This window comes from Oncorhynchus mykiss, chromosome 6, assembly GCF_057628025.1.
Source record: "Oncorhynchus mykiss isolate SJ-2025 chromosome 6, ASM5762802v1, whole genome shotgun sequence".
NCBI lineage: Eukaryota > Metazoa > Chordata > Actinopteri > Salmoniformes > Salmonidae > Oncorhynchus > Oncorhynchus mykiss.
Genome location: NC_143027.1, coordinates 4729739 through 4751868, shown reverse-complemented (window position 1 = coordinate 4751868; position 22130 = coordinate 4729739). Strand labels below are relative to the sequence as shown.

The window sequence follows — 22130 nt, the reverse complement described above, 5'->3', positions numbered from 1 at the left end:
GGGCCACAACAAGATGGTGGGAGGTGGGGGCCACAACAAAATGATGGGAGGGTGGAGGTCACAACAAGATGGTGGGGGCCACAACAAGATGATGGGAGCTGGGAGCCACAACAAGATGGTGGGAGGTGGGGGCCACAACAAGATGGTGGGAGGTGGGGGCCACAACAAGATGGTGGGAGGTGAGGGCCACAACAAGATGGTGGGAGGTGGGGGCCACAACAAGATGGTGGGAGGTGGGGACTAAACAAGATGGTGGGAGGTGGGGACAACAACAAGATGGTGGGAGGTGGGGACCACAACAAGATGGTGGGGGACACAATAAGATGATGGGAGGTAGGGGCCACAACAAGATGATGGGAGGTGGGGGCCACAACAAGATGATGGGAGGTGGGGGCCACAACAAGATGATGTGAGGTCGGGACCACAACAAGATGATGGGAGGTGGGGACCACAACAAGATGGTGGGGGCCACAACAAGATGGTGGGAGGTGGGGGCCACAACAAGATGGTGGGGGGTAGGGGCCACAACAAGATGGTGGGAGGTGGGTACCACAACAAGATGGTGGGGGCCACAACAAGATGGTGGGAGGTGGGGACCACAACAAGATGATGGGGGCCACAACAAGATGGTGGGGGCCACAACAAGATGGTGGGGGCCACAACAAGATGGTGGGAGGTGGGGACCACAACAAGATGATGGGGGCCACAACAAGATGGTGGGAGGTGGGGACCACAACCAGATGGTGGGAGGTGGGGGCCACAACAAGATGGTGGGAGGTGGGGGCCACAACAAGATGGTGGGAGGTGGGGACCACAACAAGATGGTGGGAGGTGGGGGCCACAACCAGATGGTGGGAGGTGGGGGCCACAACAAGATGGTGGGGGCCACAACAGGATGGTGGGAGGTGGGGACCACAACAAGATGGTGGGAGGTGGGGGCCACAACAAGATGGTGGAAGGTGGGGGCCACAACAAGATGATGGGGAGGTGGGGGCCACAACAAGATGGTGGGAGGTGGGGACCCACCATCTTGTTGTGCCTGGTCTGTGTGTGTCTGTTTGTCTGTCTGTCTGTCTGTCTGTCTGTCTGTCTGTCTGTCTGTCTGTCTGTCTGTCTGTCTTTGTGTGTGTGTGTCTTTGTGTCTTTGTGTGTCTACGGTAGTCTGCATGTTCGTTGTGAGCTCAGACAACAACCACATCCTTTGAGGTGAGTATGAATTGAGGTTCAAGGTCAGAGAGAGACCAGAACACCTCAGAGCTTTCTACAGACCAATACCTACACCAGATCTACATTAGACAGCATCTCTACAACAGATCCCTCTGAACAACGGGATCATGACACACTTAAGAGTCCTCAGTCTCTGGGTCGGGAACCGTTCTCCATTTGTATCTGCACACAGGTAAGAGTGTGTGTGTGTGTGTGTGTGTGTGTGTGTGTGTGTGTGTGTGTGTGTGTGTGTGTGTGTGTGTGTGTGTGTGTGTGTGTGTGTGTGTGTGTGTGTGTGTTTGTGTGTGTGTGTGTGTGTGATAATGTCGGATGTTCTCCATTCTCTTGGTACTCAGTGTCTGTATGTGCTTTAGAACAATGTTTCCCAACCCACACAGGTACTGGAGGGCCAGGGTTGGGGGTACTGGAGGACCAGGGTTGGGGGTACTGGAGGACCAGGGTTGGGGGTACTGGAGGACCAGGGTTGGGGGTACTGGAGGACCAGGGTTGGGTGTACTGGAGGACCAGGGTTGGGGGTACTGGAGGACCAGGGTTGGGGGTACTGGAGGACCAGGGTTGGGGGTACTGGAGGACGAGGGTTGGGGTACTGGATGACCAGGGTTGGGGGTACTGGAAGACCAGGGTTTGGGAAACACTGTTCTATATCTGTCAGTATGTATGTATGTATGTACCTCATCAACATGCCTCCTGTCTTCACTGATCCACTTCAATGTCCCCCTTCATTTATCTCCTCCAAGGTGATTGCGCAGAGGTCATTCATGGAAAGGAAGTGGTGCCTCACTCTTTACCCTTCATGGCTCGACTGGAGGACGGTAAAGGTAGTCTAGTCTGTGGAGGGATCCTCATCAACGAGTCATGGGTCCTGACTGCAGCCCACTGTAAAGTACGGACGGGATGGTTTTCACACAGGTAGGTTGTCACAATACCAAATGTTTTTGTTGTTGTGTATATTTGTGTAAATAACTTAACTTAATTAAAAAAATAAAATATGACAGCTGAAATCAATCAAGTCAATTGCATTGTGCTGAATAAGTCATGTTTTATTTTGTACTGTTGTTGTATTGCATTGTACCTGACTGTGCCAGTGTAGGGGCGACAGGGTAGCCTAGTGGTTAGAGCGTTGGACTAGTAACCGGAAGGTTGCAAGTTCAAACCCCCGAGCTGACAAGGTTGTTCTGAACAAGGCCACTGTTCCTAGGCCGTCATTGAAAATAAGAATTTGTTCTTAACTGACTTGCCTCGTAAAATAAAAAAACATCCAACACATCTCTTATTCGTTTCAAATAATCTGATTCTGGACGTTTGTCTTTTAGAATCAAGAATGTCAATCTGGGTGTCCACTCGGTGAAGAACGAAGCGAAGTCTTCCAGACAGCTGGTAGCCGTGAAGAAGCTTGTTCCTCATCCCGACTACAATGTTGCAGAGTTACGCCATGACATCATGCTGATGAAGGTCAGGCTGCAGTAATTATTATGTTACAATACAACGTATTACAGTAATTATTATGTTACAATACAACTTGTTACAGTAATTATTATGTTACAATACAACGTATTACAGTAATTATTATGTTACAATACAACTTGTTACAGTAATTATTATGTTACAATACAACTTGTTACAGTAATTATTATGTTACAATGCAACTTGTTGCAGTAATTATTGTGTTACAATACAACGTATTACAGTAATTATTGGGTAATTACTGTATTTCCAACACAATTCCAGGAAGGTAAGGATTTTGCACCATCCATCCCCTTGTCCCCCTGCTTATGTCCCCCGGATTATGTCCCCCTGCTTATGTACCCCGGTTTATGTCCCCCTGCTTATGTCCCCCGGTTTATGTCCCCCTGCTTATGTCCCCCAGTTTATGTCCCCCGGTTTATGTCCCCCTGCTTATGTCCCCCTGCTTATGTCCCCCGGTTTATGTCCCCCTGCTTATGTCCCCCGGTTTATGTCCCCCGGTTTATGTCCCCCGGTTTATGTCCCCCTGCTTATGTCCCCCGGTTTATGTCCCCCTGCTTATGTCCCCCGGTTTATGTCCCCCTGCTTATGTCCCCCTGCTTATGTCCCCCGGTTTATGTCCCCCGGTTTATGTCCCCCGGTTTATGTCCCCCGGTTTATGTCCCCCGGTTTCCTCCAGCTGAAGAAACCAGTGAAGCTGACCGACACCGTGAAAGTCATGGATCTACCCAAGCCTGCATCTGATGTCCCGGCTGGGACACGGTGCTTTGCGGCCGGATGGGGAGACACAAAGGAGAATGGTGACCAGTCTGATGTCCTGCTGTCTGTCAATGTCACCGTGATCGACAGGGTGAAGTGTAACTCTCCTGATTACTACAACTTCTCCCCTGTCATCACCGGAGGAATGCTGTGTGCTGGTTACGGACAAGATAGAGCTGGCACTTGTCAGGTGTGTGTGTGTGTGTGTGCGTGTGTGCGTGTGTGTGTGCGTGTGTGTGTGTGTGTGTGTGTGTGTGTGTGTGTGTGTGTGTGTGTGTGTGTGTGTGTGCGTGCATGCGTGCGCGCGTGTGAGTGTCTTAGTGTGTGGGTGTGTGTGTGTGTATGTGTGTGTGTGCATGTGCGTGCGTGCGTGCGTGCGTGTGTGTGTGTGTCTTAGTGTGTGTGTGTGTGTGTGTGTGTGTGTGTGTGTGTGTGTGTGTGTGTGTGCGTGCGTGCGTATGTGTGCGCGTGTGTGCGCACGTGTGTGTGTGTGTGTATATGTGTGTGTGTGTATATGTGTGTGTATGTGCGTGTGTGTGTGTGTATATGTGTGCGTGCGTGCGTATGTGTGCGCGTGTGTGCGCGCGTGTGTGTGTGTGTGTGTGTGTGAGTAATCAACATGCATTGTCTGTGTGTTTTCAGGGAGACTCCGGTGGCCCGTTGGTGTGTAGAGATGCGCTAAGGGGAGTTGTGTCGTTTGCTGGAGGATGTGGTCGCGTCAACAAACCTACCGTCTACACATTCATATCTAAATACACTGACTGGATCACTAAAACCATCCAAACCTCTGGCTGATTTTTACATAGCCAAACTTCTTCTGTTCATTCTAAAATAAATGCTTATTGACATTTAGTAGAATTCATATTTTGTTGGTGGAGGCGGGAGAACATTAAATTTCTTTCTCTTTTAAATTATTTTATTACTATTGTTCAAAAATACAGGTAGCACTTAATTAAAAGAGCAGATTGTGCACGGTGGAACCCTGTGGATGCATAACACTGTTCTCTGTGCACGGTAGAACCCTGTGGATGTATAACATTGTTCTCTGTGCACGGTAGAACCCTGTGGATGCATAACACTGTTCTCTGTGCACGGTAGAACCCTGTGGATGTATAAAATTGTTCTCTGTGCACGGTGGAACCCTGTGGATGTATAACATTGTTCTCTGTGCACGGTAGAACCCTGTGGATGTATAACACTGTTCTCTGTGCACGGTAGAACCCTGTGGATGTATAACACTGTTCTCTGTGCATGGTAGAACCCTGCACTGTTCTCTGTGCATGGTGGAACCCTGTGGATGTATAACATTGTTCTCTGTGCACGGTAGAACCCTGCACTGTTCTCTGTGCACGGTAGAATCCTGCACTGTTCTCTGTGCATGGTAGCCACATCATGATGCTGCCACCGCCATTCTTCACCGTAGGGATGGTGTCAGGTTTCCTCCAGACGTCACGCTTGGCATTCAAGCCAAAGAGTTCAATCTTGTTTCTCATGGTCTCATTTCTAAAAACCTGTTTTTGCATTGTCATTATGTGGTATTGTGTGTATATCGACGAGGAAATAAGGTTACTGAATCCATTTCAGATTAAGGCTTTAACGTAACAAAATGTGCAAAAAAAAGACACCAGAAGTAAAAATGAAGGTCTCTTAACAGACCTTATGCAAAGTTGGTAGAGACTTGTCAAATAAGTAGCTGCTGCCAAAAGGTTGACTCAAAGGTCAACCGTGAGATTACCACCTGTGACATAGCTACGATGACACACATGGCTGCTGCACGAGAGATCTGGGCCCCAGGTAACGATCATTTACAGGAGGAAGAAAACGTTCTGCAACGTGGGAAACCGGTTGCTCGCTGGGCCCCTCCTACTTCCGCCGTGCTGGATGTAAGCCATGCCTGACAGCCCCACCCACGGACTTCCATTACGCCCGCTGTGGGAGTATATCAATACTGGGAAGACAGGAACAGGCTCAGAGAGAAAGAGAAGGAGAGAGAGAGAGAGAGACAGAGAAAGAAAGACAGAGAGAAAAGAAGACAGAGAGAGAGAGAGAGAGAGAAATGGACCGAGAGTGCATCACACGAGGGGTCAGGAGGAGATGAATAGATCTACCCCACCTACCCAACGGACCCATGGACCTTTTTGACCCCTCACCCCTGCAGCGATTGGCTCTCCTGGGTAAAGAACACACTTTAACTTTTCCAACTAACTCATACTCACAAAAAAAAAAAAAAAAACGTTTTTTTGTTGCTCAGGCACAACAAAGCGGATTCCACTAATCAACTCATCACGGACAAAAACTAAAAAGTGCCTCCATTTGGGGTAGCAAGGCAACCTGCAGACCCTCACCCCTGGAGGAACAATGGTCAACACTGCTGCCATATCTAAGTAGACAGACAGTAGGGTAACCATGGTTAAGTAGAGACAGTAGAGCAACCATGGTTAAGTAGACACAGCGGATGACAGACCTGAAGTAACACAGGTAACACTATCGCCACCTAGTGGTTGAACTGATCAGATCTAACTCCTACTCTGATGATCCTGTTTATTTATTTATTTGTATTTTCTGTTGATCTGTGTGTCATAGTGTTGTGGCAGGGCCTGGCCAGCTCTGCCTTGTGGTACCAAGTGGAGAGGAGAGACAGAGACAAGGCTGAGACCTGGATCCAGGCCAGGCGGTTCTGTCAGAGGTACATTTACATTTAAGTTATTTAGCAGATCCTCTTATCCAGAGACACAATCAGTGTCAGGTAGAAGGACAAAGAAAGTGTTTTTTTTTTTTTTTTACACAGTAAGTTGCACCGTAAAATTAAACCACAGACGCAGATGCCAGATTTAGCCAATAGGAGAGGACCAAAATAAACATAACCAGGGCCTTTTCTCAATTGTATTCCCTCAACACCTGCATCCTCTCTCTCCTCTGTCCTCTCTGGCATCCTCTCTCTCCTCTGTCCTCTCTGGCATCCTCTCTCTCCTCCGTCCTCTCTGGCATCCTCTCTCTCCTCCGTCCTCTCTGGCATCCTCTCTCTCCTCTGTCCTCTCTGGCATCCTCTCTCTCCTCTGTCCTCTCTGGCATCCTCTCTCTCCTCTGTCCTCTCTGGCATCCTCTCTCTCCTCCGTCCTCTCTGGCATCCTCTCTCTCCTCTGTCCTCTCTGGCATCCTCTCTCTCCTCTGTCCTCTCTGGCATCCTCTCTCTCCTCTGTCCTCTCTGGCATCCTCTCTCTCCTCTGTCCTCTCTGGCATCCTCTCTCTCCTCCGTCCTCTCTGGCATCCTTGTTGGGGGTTTTTAAAAGTCAAAAAGGTATTCGAGGAAAGGGAAAGGTAGATAGAAAATGAGCTTGTATGAAATTAGACTTTCCTTCTCCAATTGTGTGTCATCAGGCAAATGACGTTCGCAGGGTGGAATCCCCCCCCCCCACCCCCCAAAAAACAAACTAATTCAGCTAGCTGTGCAAAACATTTTATAGATTTAAAAAGTAGCATATCATTTAAATGTTTGCATACTTTTCTACTTTAAGAAAACAATAGCTGATTCAAAGGTGGGGTTGTGGGAAGGACTCAGGTTGGATTATCAAGAATGATAGAGGTCTCTAAAAGGCTGTATTGGCATGGGAACCGCCATTGAGGGCTTCCACCATTTTAAATGTAGTCAACTGGGTGGGACAACCAACTTAATTTCCTGATTCCTCCTGGTGACCCTGTTGGAGTCAATGGTGAAGAAGAAAAATGGACTACTACTTAAAAAAATGGAGATAGCCTCAACGGTGCTGTCCATACACTGTCACGGACGCTATAATGCAAGAGATACAAAGATGAGTCATCTATCTACCTATCTAATGGAGACTATCGCGGAGGGGAGCACCGTCTTCTGTTTGCCTACTAACAACACTCTCCTCGGCCACTTATCGGTTTCCAGGTCACGGAAGAGAGAGAAAGCAGAAGGAAGGACCCTTTGCCCATATGAGAAAAGGCTCTAGTGTCTCAATTTTGTCTCAACAAAGGATGTATTTATTTTGTATTATTATGTATTATTTGTTGTGGATTTCTACTTGTTGTAACACAGGCACTACGTTGACCTGGCTGTCCTAAGCACCCAGGACCAGTACCAGTTCCTTCTGCAGACCATGGCTGCTGGTGAGAGGGACACCTTCTGGCTGGGTCTGCAGCCCCACACTGCCCCTGGTGGCTGGGGGTGGAAGTGGGTGGATGGCCAGGGGCTGAGCTATGATCGCTGGTATATAAAGAGTCCTGGACCTGGACTCTGTGGTTGTCTGGAGACCAGCCTCAAAGGGGAGAATAAACTACTGTCCAGATCCTGTGGCGAGACCGTGGAACGACATGGTTTCATCTGCCAAGGTGAGTGAGGACGACTGACAGTTTAATCAGTCCACCATTCACTCCCTACTCCTTCGCCTTCGGCCTAAAGAGAGTACATAGAAGTCCAACTGTAACCTGTACCTTATTACTGTACAATGCAATGAGGTGAAATATGTTGGAAGCTCCTCCAAGAAGTAGAGAGAGAACGGGTCTAGAGAAATTAGTGGCTGAATGACTGTTTCCATTGGCCCTAGAAAGCCAGCATCCCGGAGTCGCCTGTTGACGTTGAGACTGGTGTTTTGCGGGTACTATTAAAAGAAGCTGCCAGTTGAGGATTGTTTCTCAAACTAGACAGACACTCTAATGTACTTGTCCTCTTGCTCAGTTGTGCACCGGGGCCTCCCACTCCTCTTGCTATTCTGGTTAGAGCCAGTTTGCGCTGTTCTGTGAAGGGAGTAGTACACAGCGTTGTACGAGATCTTCAGTTTCTTGGCAATTTCTCGCATGGAATAGCCTTCATTTATCAGAATAAGAATAGACTGACGAGTTTCAGAAGAAAGGTCTTTGTTTTTTGCCATTTTGACCCTGTAATCGAAACCACAAATGCTGATGCTCCAGATACTCAACTAGTCTAAAGAAGGCCAGTTTTATTGCTTCTTTAATCAGAACCACAGTTTTCAGCTGTGCCTACATAATTACAAAATGGTTTTCTAATGATCAATTAGCCTTTTAAAATTATACATTTGGATTATCTAACACAACGTGCCATTGGAACACAGGAGTGATGGTTGCTGATAATGGGCCTCTGTACGCCTATGTAGATAATCCACAAAATCCCATGTAGAAATGCCGTTTCCAGCTACAATAGTAATTTACAACATTAACAATGTCTACACTGTATTTCTGATAAATGTTATGTTATTTTAATGGACAAAAAAATTTGCTTTTCTTTCAAAAACAAGGACATTTCTAAGTGATCACAAACTTTTGAACGCTAGTGTATATCTATTTAATTGACATTTATATCTATTGAATTGACAGGCGCTGTACCCCCTGAGCGGCTAAAGGCGGAGTCTGAAGGGACTGATCATGTGACTGTGCATTGGGACACGCCCCCTCTGATGCAGACAGCTGATCATAGCTACAGAATTACCACATGTAGCTCCCAGCCTCACCCTCATCTTTCTCTCCTCCACCCTTCTCTCCCTCCTTGCCACACCCCTCCTCTTTTCCTCTGTCCTTTCCCCCACCCCCCTCATCCCACCACCCCATGTTGCGTCCTCCACCTCCCCTACTCCAACAGCTCCACCTCCCACTCCACCCGGATCTCTGGCCTAACCCCGGGAACCCAGTACACCATCAGCGTTGCCATAGTGATCACGCGCCCAGATCCTGTCACCGGTGACAACGTCACCACCGACAGTGACCCAGTCACGGTGACCGTCACAACAATAGGTGAGTGTGACACACACACACACACACACACACACACACACACACACAAGTATACTAGTTGTGAGTATTGTTTGTGTGTCATATGAATGTGTGTTACAGATCTCTTCTCTCCACTAGGGGGCGGTGGTGGGCAGCAGGTGGTTGCCATGGTACTGAGTGTGGTCAAGTTCATCTATCTGGCTGTCTTACTCTGTTTACTTTACCTCATCCTGAAGAGAAGTGAGTTGGACCATGGATCAATCACTCTATCAAATCAATATATCGATCGATCGAACCGGCCAGCTGGCCGATTGACCAATCAATCAATCAAAAGTTAGAATACAACAATTTGATTAGTGAGGTTTCAGGCCATGCTTAATCTCCATGTCCTTGTCTCTAGATGCTGTCCAGGCTCCTGAACTTGATCTGGAATCAGTAGAACTCCCCACTGAAGAAGAATACATTTTAGACATGATTAAAACTGGTCCTACATCAGTTGAATTCCCTAATGAAGAATGCATTGTTGAGCTGCCACCTGAAGAATAATGCATTGTCTGACTAGAACTGGTTCTAGATCAGTGGTGCCCACTCCTGGAGAATGCATTGTTTGAGCTGCCACCTGATTACAACTGGTTGTAGATCAGATCTACCTGCCAAATCTACCAGCTTTTCTTGATAGTGTAAAGAGTTAAGGGAGAATATCGATACAAGCTACAGACAGTATGCGTTATTAGTCTTGATACATACTTATAAACAAAATAGTTTTATCTTAACAAGATATACCTGTTTAACTATACGTTTTTAGGAAAGTACTGATACGCACTTAAGTGCAAAGTAGATTTGCCTTAGTTCACAAATGACACCCTATTCCCTACATAGTGCACTACTTTAGACCAGATCCCTATGGCACCCTATTCCCTACATAGTGCACTACATAGTGCAAAGTAGATTTGTTATTATCGACAAGGACTTAATAAGCATTGAGAATGAGTTAAGCTGCCTCTTTAATAAACAGGTTAGAAAAATAGCTATTTTGACCTCAGTACGACGTTTAGAAAATGATTTTATTTATTTATTTTATGTTTTACCATTCATACATTGTCAGTCGTCGTGATTTTCATGCCGGTTATGGAAACATGTTGCCTCCTCCTGCATATAGAGAGGAGAAATGTACATTAGTTGTATGTCATAAAGTATGTAAGATATATAGCCTTAGTTCACAAATGACACCCTATTCCCTACATAGTGCACTACTTTAGACCAGATCCCTATGGCACCCTATTCCCTACATAGTGCACTACTTTAGACCAGATCCCAATGGCACCCTATTCCCTACATAGTGCACTACGTAGCAAAAAGGGTGAAATTTGAGATGCAGACAAAGGGAAATAACAAGTGAAAGGTGAAAACCCCATGAAAATGACTGTTGTATGAATGATTTAGCTTTTTGTCTGAATGATTTAGCTTTTTGTTAAAATGATTTAGCTTTTTGTCTGAATGATTTAGCTTTTTGTCTGAATGATTTAGCTTTTTGTCTGAATGATTTAGCTTTTTGTCTGAATGATTTAGCTTCTTGTTCAAATTATTTAGCTTTTTGTTCAAATGATGTAGCTTTTTGTCTGAATGATTTAGCTTTTTGTTCAAATGATTTAGCTTTTTGTTTGAATGATTTAGCTTTTTGTCTGAATGATTTAGCTTTTTGTCTGAATGATTTAGCTTTTTGTCTGAATGATTTAGCTTTTTGTTCAAATGATTTAGCTTTTTGTTAAAATGATTTAGCTTTTTGTCTGAATGATTTAGCTTTTTGTTCAAATGATTTAGCTTTTTGTCTGAAAGATTTAGCTTTTTGTTCAAATGATTTAGCTTTTTGTTAAAATGATTTAGCTTTTTGTCTGAATGATTTAGCTTTTTGTCTGAATTATTGAGTTTTTTTCTACACGTTATTTAGCTTTTGTAGACACTTTTTGAACAATTGACTTTATTGTTGGCATTTTGTCTTCTTTAACAAAACGTATGAGTGGCTTAACAGCCTAACATTGTAACAGGGTACTTCTATATTAGAAATTTAACAGTAAAGTAACTTTTTGTGTTCTGGAATTGACTGAGGTTCATTTGTACTGCTCAAATACTACTTTAGTCAATAAATAAACTCATTGTTATCGTTCGTTCCGTCTCTTTTTTACACATTTTCAAAAAATGATCAACAGTCAAAAAAAAAGCTGCAAAGATTGAGGGAACATTTTCCTTCCACTTCTCCACACACATATGACCTGATCGAAGGTATTAGATTAATGCCCCATGGGCCCGCCCCCTGGGTCAACTGGGTCGGCGTTGGAACCGGGCTGCCTCTCGGGCGTGAGCCAGGTGCCCGTTTTGGTCCCAAGGCAAAGTCGACTCAAATCAAACTTTATTGGTCACATACACATGGTTAGCAGACGTTAATGCGAGTGTAGCGAAATGCTTGTGCTTCTAGTTCCGACAGTGCAGTAATACCTAACAAGTAATATCTAACAATTCCCCAACAACTACCTAATACACACACATATGTAAAGGGGTGAATGTACATATAAATATATGGATGAGTGATGGCTGAGCGGCATAGGCAAGATGCAGTAGATGGTATAAAATACAGTATATACATGTGATATGAGTAATGTAAGATATGTAAACATTATTAAAGTGCCATTATTTAAAGTGGCATTGTTTAAAATGATCCATTTATTAAAGTGGCCAGTGATTTGGTCTCCATGTAGGCAGCAGCCTCTCTGAGTTAGTAATGGCTGTTTAACAGTCTGATGACCTTGAGAAAGAAGCTGTTTTTCCAGTCTCTTGGTCCCAGCTTTGATGCACTGACCTCGCCTTCTGGTTGATAGCGGTGTGAACAGACAGTGGCTCGGGTGGTGTAGGTGTCATGGAGGGCAGGTAGTTTGCCCCCGGTGATGCGTTGTGCTGACCGCACCACATTCTGGAGAGGCTTGTGGTTGAGGGCGGTGCATTTGCCATACCAGGCAAATGTGACACAGCCTGACAGGATGCTCTCCATGTCAGGATTTGGCCAGGATTGTTCCGGTTTTGGCCACTAGATGCCTCCATTGTGCTTTTTTGACCCTTTTGTTTTCCCTTGTTTCCAGTTATTATTTGCACCTGTGCCTCATTTCCCTTGGATGTATTTAAACCCTTAGTGTTCCTCAGTTCTTTGCTCTGTGTTTGAATGTTGCTGTGAGCATTTGTTACGCCAGTTGGACGTTCTTGTGGTATTCTGTTTTTGTTCTCGTTTATTTATTTTTGATGATCTTTTTGAGGCTTTTTTCCTGCTGTACCTACCACCTTGTGGATTTACCTTTTTGACTTGGAGGATTACCTTTGTTCTCTTGGAATTACTTTTGACGTTGTGGATTTATATTTTTGCCTGAAGAACTTTCCTTTTTACTTTTATTAAAACACTGTCTCAAGTACTGCTGTGTCTGCCTCATCTTCTATTAGTGGCTCAGTTTGTTAAGTGACTGTTTCTCACACCGGAGACCCGAGTTCGTAACCGGGTCCTGACACTCGATTGTGCATCTGTAAAAGTTTGTCAGGGTTTTGGGTGACAAGCCACATTTCTTCAGCCTCCTGCGGATTAAGAGGCACTGTTGCGCCTTCTTCACCACGCTGTCTGTGTGGGTGGACCATTTTAGTTTGTCCGTGATGTGTACGCCAAAGAACTTTCCACCTTCTCCACTGCTGTCCCATTGATGTGGATAGGAGGGGTGCTCCCTCTGCTGTTTCCTGAAGTCCAGGATCATATCCTTTGTTTTGTTGACGTTGAGTGAGAGGTTGTTTTCCTGACACCACACTCCGAGTTCCCCCACCTCCTCCCTGTAGACTGTCTCGTCATTGTTGGTAGTCAAGCCCACTACTGTTTTGTCGTCTGCAAACTTGATGATTGAGTTGGAGGCGTGGCCACGCAGTCGTGGGTGAAAAGCGAGTACAGAATGGGGCTGAGCACGCACCCTTGTGGGGCCCCAGTGTTGAGGGTCACCGAAGTGGAGATGTTGTTTCCTACCTTCACCCACAAGTTATTACCCATGCACATAGTGCAATCAATATGCTGATAGAATTTAGGAAGCCTTGTTCTCAAATTGTCTTTGTTAGAATCCCCAGCTACAATAAATGCAGCCTCAGGATTATATGGTCTCTAGTTTACATAGAGTCCAATGAAGTAACTTGAGGGATGTCTTGGTGTCTGCTTGATTGGGAATGTACACAGCTGTGACTATAACTGATGAGAATTCTCTTAGGAGGTTAAATGGCCCGGCATTTTATTGTAAGAAATTCTAGGTCTGGTGAGCAGAAGGACTTGAGTTCCTGTATGTTATGATTACACCATGAGTTGTTAATCATGAAGCATACACCTCTGCCCTTCCTCTTCCCAGAGTGGTGTTTGTCTCTGTCGGCGCGATGCATGGAGAAGCCCGATGGCTGAACCAATTACGACAACATATCCCGAGAGAGCCATGCTTCTGTGAAACAGAGACTGTTACAATCTCTGATGTCTCTCTGGAAGGCAACCCTTGTTCGAATTTCGTCTACCTTGTTGTCAAGAGACTGGACATTGGAGAGTAGTATATGGGCAATGTGCTGCAATAGTTTATGTTTCGGGGAGCTCTGTTATATCTGGAGTATTTCTCCTGTTTTATCGAGTGTCTTGTGTGAATTTAAGTATGCTCTCTCTAATTCTCTCTCTTTTATTTATTTCTTTCTCTCTCGGAGGACCTGAGCCCTAGGACCATGCTTTATGACAACCTGGCCTGATGTCTCCTTGCTGTCCCCAGTCCACCTGGCCGTGCTGCTGCTCCAGTTTCAACTGTTCTGCCTATGGCTATGGAACCCTGACCTGTTCACCAGACGTGCTACCTGTCCCAGACCTGCTGTTTTCAACTCTCTAGAGACAGCAGGAGCGGTAGAGATACTCTGAATGATCGGCTATGAAAAGCCAACTGACATTTACTCCTGAGGTGCTGACATGTTGCACCCTCGACATCCACTTCTGATCCACTGTGATTCTTATTATTTGACCCTGCTGGTCATCTATGAACATTTGAACATCTTGGCCATGTTCTGTTATAATCTCCACCCGGCACAGCCAGAAGAGGACTGGTCACCCTACATACCAACAAAATAGGCTGTTGGGTGTGTGTCGGTGTGCGTGTGTGTGTCGGTGTGCATGTGTGTGTCGGTGTGTGTGTGTGTGTGTCTGTGTGTGTGTGTGTGTGTGTCGGTGTGCATGTGTGTGTCGGTGTGTGTGTGTGTGTGTGTGTGTGTGTGCGTGTGTGTGTCGGTGTGCATGTGTGTGTCGGTGTGTGTGTGTGTGTGTGTGTGTGTGTGTGTCGGTGTGTCGGTGTGTGTGTGTTTGTCGTCATCTGTGTTTGCGCGCTGAATTTGGCCGGCAGAGGGAGTTAGAGTAATGTTATAACTGCTGTTGTCCTGGCAGGTCCCTGGATCTGTGATCGATATGGCAGAATGACTGGATACACTGAGACCAAACAGGGAGATAAATAGCTAAGTAACATTTTAAGGTAAAGTCTCTTATTGACATTAAAAATAAATAAAAAAGTAGTCTGGAACCTCTGCTCAGGTGCAAATGCTTCGAGTGAAGAATGTACTATGTATCTCCCTGTTTGGTCTCTGACTCTGATCCAGTCTGATTCTCCAGTCTGATTTATTGCCACTTACTTTAACTGGACGGCCACTGTTCATTTACTGTAACACGTTGTCAGGGGTCCATAGCAGCTTGTAGGAGTTGTATTAACCTCAGATTAAAGCACAAGGTACCCGATATTCAGTCAATGTGTAAAATCATGGTGACCTGTTCCTTTTAGCTCCTGGCAGAGCAAAGGGCTGCGTGGCTTCATGGGAACTCCCTGTTAAAGGAGAGATTCCTCTGGTCGTGCACTACCCTCGAGGAACAAACCCTGGAAACCTGGACTGGGAGGTAAAAAGGGGTCCTGAGTCGATGGACAGGATGTGTAAAGCTGGAGCATCTGTCTGTGTCTTACTGTCAACCCAGGGTTAGTGTTATGGTTGGCCCCATGGCTGGGTCTGACTCTGAACCCAACCCAACCCAGGGTTAGTGTTATGGTTGGCCCCTTGGCTGGGTCTGACTCTGAACCCAACCCAACCCAGGGTTAGTGTTATGGTTGGCCCCTTGGCTGGGTCTGACTCTGAACCCAACCCAACCCAGGGTTAGTGTTATGGTTGGCCCCTTGGCTGGGTCTGACTCTGAACCCAATCCAACCCAGGGTTAGTGTTATGGTTGGCCCCATGGCTGGGTCTGACTCTGAACCCAACCCAGGGTTAGTGTTATGGTTGGCCCCATGGCTGGGTCTGACTCTGAACCCAATCCAGGGTTAGTGATATGGTTGGCCCCATGGCTGAGTCTGACTCTGAACCCAACCCAACCCAGGGTTAGTGTTATGGTTGGCCCCATGGCTGGGTCTGACTCTGAACCCAACCCAACCCAGGGTTAGTGTTATGGTTGGCCCCATGGCTGGGTCTGACTCTGAACCCAACCCAGGGTTAGTGATATGGTTGGCCCCATGGCTGAGTCTGACTCTGAACCCAACCCAACCCAGGGTTAGTGTTATGGTTGGCCCCATGGCTGGGTCTGACATGGATCCTGGAGTTAATGTTATGGTTGGCCCCTCGGAGCGCTGTTCCATCCCTGGGCGGGAGAGAGTTTTGGTTGCTCGCCCATCTCTTGGGTTGTGGGGAAATCCCATGTGGTTTCTCAGAAGCCGCAGCAGAAAAGTCGTGCCCAGGCCCTTTGAGGGAACAAGTGCACGCTGTCAGACGTTTTTCACTGGGTTTCCCCATCTTCAGCTAGAGGTTTCAGTACATCTGTCCATTTTCAAATCAAATCACATTTTATTAGTCACATACAGTTTCCAGCAGCAGCAGAATATGCAATGAAATCCATGTGTGTGTGTGTGTGTGTGTGTGTGTGTGTGTGTGCGCTCAACTCCCTCAACATTACAGTACAATAATCCATATCGATAAGAAGAGTCAAATAAATCAAATAATAGAAGAAGTATAAATAAATAAAAAACTGAGGATTTTTATTTTAATCCATTTTAGAATAAGGCTGTAACATAACAAAATGTGGAAAAAGTCACGGGGGTATTGAATACTTTTCCGAAGGCGCTGTAAATAATGAATGTGCTACGTCAAGTATGACTTTATTTGCTAAATATAAAGTGGCGCGTGGCGCACAGGTGTTTCAAGATTCAACGTCTATTTGCCACGTGCAACAGGTGTAAAACAGAACATGTTAAATTCTTCCCTGGAGACCTCTCTCCCACAGTGCAGCAATAATAATATAGAATAATAATATAGAATATAGAATAATAATATAGAATATAGAATAATAATATAGAATAATAATATAGAATATAGAATAATAATATAGAATAATAATATAGAATTTAGAATAATAATATAGAATATAGAATAATAATATAGAATATAGAATAATAATATAGAATATAGAATAATAATATAGAATTTAGAATAATAATATAGAATATAGAATAATAATATAGAATATAGAATAATAATATAGAATATAGAATAATAATATAGAATATAGAATAATAATATAGAATATAGAATATAGAATAATAATATAGAATAATAATATAGAATATAGAATAATAATATAGAATAATAATATAGAATTTAGAATAATAATATAGAATATAGAATAATAATATAGAATATAGAATAATAATATAGAATAATAATATAGAATAATAATATAGAATAATAATATAGAATATAGAATAATAATATAGAATATAGAATATAGAATATAGAATAATAATATAGAATAATAATATAGAATAATAATATAGAATAATAATATAGAATATAGAATAATAATATAGAATATAGAATATAGAATAATAATATAGAATAATAATATAGAATATAGAATAATAATATAGAATAATAATATAGAATATAGAATAATAATATAGAATATAGAATATAGAATAATAATATAGAATATAGAATAATAATATAGAATAATAATATAGAATAATAATATAGAATAATAATATAGAATAATAATATAGAATATAGAATATAGAATATAGAATAATAATATAGAATAATAATATAGAATAATAATATAGAATATAGAATAATAATATAGAATAATAATATAGAATAATAATATAGAATAATAATATAGAATATAGAATAATAATATAGAATATAGAATATAGAATATAGAATAATAATATAGAATAATAATATAGAATAATAATATAGAATAATAATATAGAATATAGAATAATAATATAGAATATAGAATATAGAATAATAATATAGAATAATAATATAGAATATAGAATAATAATATAGAATAATAATATAGAATATAGAATAATAATATAGAATATAGAATATAGAATAATAATATAGAATATAGAATAATAATATAGAATAATAATATAGAATATAGAATAATAATATAGAATATAGAATATAGAATAATAATATAGAATAATAATATAGAATAATAATATAGAATAATAATATAGAATATAGAATAATAATATAGAATATAGAATATAGAATATAGAATAATAATATAGAATAATAATATAGAATAATAATATAGAATAATAATATAGAATATAGAATAATAATATAGAATATAGAATAATAATATAGAATATAGAATAATAATATAGAATATAGAATATAGAATAATAATATAGAATAATAATATAGAATATAGAATAATAATATAGAATAATAATATAGAATATAGAATAATAATATAGAATATAGAATATAGAATAATAATATAGAATATAGAATAATAATATAGAATAATAATATAGAATAATAATATAGAATAATAATATAGAATAATAATATAGAATAATAATATAGAATAATAATATAGAATATAGAATATAGAATAATAATATAGAATAATAATATAGAATAATAATATAGAATAATAATATAGAATAATAATATAGAATATAGAATAATAATATAGAATATAGAATATAGAATAATAATATAGAATAATAATATAGAATATAGAATAATAATATAGAATAATAATATAGAATATAGAATAATAATATAGAATATAGAATAATAATATAGAATATAGAATAATAATATAGAATAATAATATAGAATATAGAATAATAATATAGAATATAGAATAATAATATAGAATAATAATATAGAATATAGAATAATAATATAGAATAATAATATAGAATATAGAATAATAATATAGAATATAGAATAATAATATAGAATATAGAATAATAATATAGAATAATAATATAGAATATAGAATAATAATATAGAATATAGAATAATAATATAGAATAATAATATAGAATAATAATATAGAATAATAATATAGAATAATAATATAGAATAATAATATAGAATATAGAATAATAATATAGAATAATAATATAGAATAATAATATAGAATAATAATATAGAATATAGAATAATAATATAGAATATAGAATATAGAATATAGAATAATAATATAGAATAATAATATAGAATAATAATATAGAATAATAATATAGAATATAGAATAATAATATAGAATATAGAATATAGAATAATAATATAGAATAATAATATAGAATATAGAATAATAATATAGAATAATAATATAGAATATAGAATAATAATATAGAATATAGAATATAGAATAATAATATAGAATATAGAATAATAATATAGAATAATAATATAGAATATAGAATAATAATATAGAATATAGAATATAGAATAATAATATAGAATAATAATATAGAATAATAATATAGAATAATAATATAGAATATAGAATAATAATATAGAATATAGAATATAGAATATAGAATAATAATATAGAATAATAATATAGAATAATAATATAGAATAATAATATAGAATATAGAATAATAATATAGAATATAGAATAATAATATAGAATATAGAATAATAATATAGAATATAGAATATAGAATAATAATATAGAATAATAATATAGAATATAGAATAATAATATAGAATAATAATATAGAATATAGAATAATAATATAGAATATAGAATATAGAATAATAATATAGAATATAGAATAATAATATAGAATAATAATATAGAATAATAATATAGAATAATAATATAGAATAATAATATAGAATAATAATATAGAATAATAATATAGAATATAGAATATAGAATAATAATATAGAATAATAATATAGAATAATAATATAGAATAATAATATAGAATAATAATATAGAATATAGAATAATAATATAGAATATAGAATATAGAATAATAATATAGAATAATAATATAGAATATAGAATAATAATATAGAATAATAATATAGAATATAGAATAATAATATAGAATATAGAATAATAATATAGAATATAGAATAATAATATAGAATAATAATATAGAATATAGAATAATAATATAGAATATAGAATATAGAATAATAATATAGAATAATAATATAGAATAATAATATAGAATATAGAATAATAATATAGAATAATAATATAGAATATAGAATAATAATATAGAATAATAATATAGAATGATATAGAATAATAATATAGAATATAGAATATAGAATAATAATATAGAATATAGAATAATAATATAGAATATAGAATAATAATGTAGAATTATTATATAGAATAATAATATAGAATATAGAATATAGAATAATAATATAGAATAATAATATAGAATATAGAATATAGAATAATAATATAGAATAATAATATAGAATAATAATATAGAATATAGAATAATAATATAGAATAATAATATAGAATATAGAATATAGAATAATAATATAGAATAATAATATAGAATGATATAGAATATAGAATAATAATATAGAATGATATAGAATATAGAATAATAATATAGAATATAGAATAATAATATAGAATAATAATATAGAATAATAATATAGAATATAGAATAATAATATAGAATGATATAGAATATAGAATAATAATATAGAATAATAATATAGAATGATATAGAATATAGAATAATAATATAGAATGATATAGAATATAGAATAATAATATAGAATAATAATATAGAATGATATAGAATATAGAATAATAATATAGAATGATATAGAATATAGAATAATAATATAGAATATAGAATAATAATATAGAATAATAATATAGAATAATAATATAGAATGATATAGAATATAGAATAATAATATAGAATGATATAGAATATAGAATAATAATATAGAATATAGAATAATAATATAGAATATAGAATAATAATATAGAATAATAACAAAAAATAGAATATAGAATAATAAGAATATAGAATAAGAATATAGCTACCTGCCTCCTCCTGTGTATGACCTTCTGCCTGCCCCTGGACCCAGCTACCTGCCTCCTCCTGCGTATGACCTTCTGCCTGCCCCTGGACCCAACTATCTGCCTCCTCCTGTGTATGACCAGCTACCTGCCTCCTCCTGTGTATGACCTTCTGCCTGCCCCTGGACCCAACTATCTGCCTCCTCCTGTGTATGACCTTCTGCCTGCCCCTGGACCCAGCTACCTGCCCCTGGACCCAGCTACCTGCCTCCTCCTCTGGTCCTTTGCAATAAACACCTGCTGTGCCCTGCGCTTGAAACCAGCTCTCTGTCTCCCCTTGTGTTCATTACAGAAGTGGGTTTAATATATAAAACGTGACTGGTAGTGTAAACATGGCTGAAAACTGACTGGTTATTAGGGATATACATGTAAACAGGACTGGTAGCAGGAATGTATATGTATATACTGATGGCAATGTATACCAAACATTGATCGGGGAAAAAACATATTTTACAACATTGTTGCCTTTTGAAATAAAGGTACCACCTAGTGTTGACACACATACCTCAATATTACACAGCTTTAATTAGCATATACCTCAATATTACACAGCTTTAATTAGCATATACCTCAATATTACACAGCTTTAATTAGCATATCTCCATACCTCATTATCACACAGCTTTTAATTAGTATATCTCTATACCTCATTACTACACAGTTTATACTTATTCCCCATTTCTTCAAATGACAAAAATACCAAATTCTTGTGCAGGTCACCCAGAGTATGAACTCCTTCTCTTATCCATTTCCCCCAAATGATTGACTGCTTCCCCATTCCAATAGCAGGATTCTACCATTCAGAAGCATATCTTGGTCTATGTAGAGACTCTTTGATCCTTGTATGTAATTGACAATCACACTGCCCTAGAATGGCCTAGAATTGGATTGACGTCCCTCATTTCTGTATCATTGGCTCTTTTTTGGGATAGAATATTTAACGTCCTAAAGTAATTGTCAAACCACTTTTCAAACCACTTTTCAAACCACTTTCCAACCCGCCTCACCTCAACATCCTCTTTTCCAGTTCTGAGTCATTCTTGGCAGCTGGAAAGTCACAGCAGGGTAGCCTAGTGGTTCGAGTGTTGGACTAGTAACTGAAAGGTTGCAAGTTCAAATCCCCCGAGCTGACAAGGTAAAAATCTGTCGTTATACCCCTGAACAAGGCAGTTAACCCCACTGTTCCCAGGCCTTCATTGTAAATGAGAATTTGTTCTTAACTGTCTTGCCTAGTTAAATAAAGTCTTGTTATACAGGACCACCACTAGTGTCCGTCTTAACTCTCTTTCTTTAGGGGAAAGGATTTTCTGCGTACTGATGCGTGGTCTTTTTCCCACCCATATAAAGTCTGTAATAATACCATGATACTGCTTAAAAGGTTATGATGGAATGCATATCGGGAGCGTCATTGATATTAGTGACTGTTTGTTCAACCGCATCCAGCCTGGATGCTCGTAACCCATCCGCAACTGCC

General features: G+C 39.2%; 2 protein-coding genes across 2 annotated transcripts; both read left to right on the top strand.

Moving 5' to 3' along the window:
- The first annotated feature begins 2540 nt into the window (after positions 1-2540).
- Positions 2541-4302, top strand: LOC118965065 (granzyme A). Its single transcript, XM_036981817.2, has 2 exons — positions 2541-3640; positions 4093-4302. Exons 1-2 carry the CDS (start codon positions 3014-3016, stop codon positions 4243-4245), a joined length of 780 nt encoding a protein of 259 aa, XP_036837712.2. The 5' UTR covers positions 2541-3013; the 3' UTR covers positions 4246-4302.
- Positions 4303-5889: 1587 nt separating this feature from the next.
- LOC110525176 (uncharacterized) lies at positions 5890-11355 on the top strand. Its single transcript, XM_090236868.1, has 5 exons — positions 5890-6136; positions 7511-7803; positions 8806-9219; positions 9337-9438; positions 9599-11355. Exons 1-5 carry the CDS (start codon positions 5982-5984, stop codon positions 9742-9744), a joined length of 1110 nt encoding a protein of 369 aa, XP_090092994.1. The 5' UTR covers positions 5890-5981; the 3' UTR covers positions 9745-11355.
- Positions 11356-22130: the final 10775 nt, after the last annotated feature.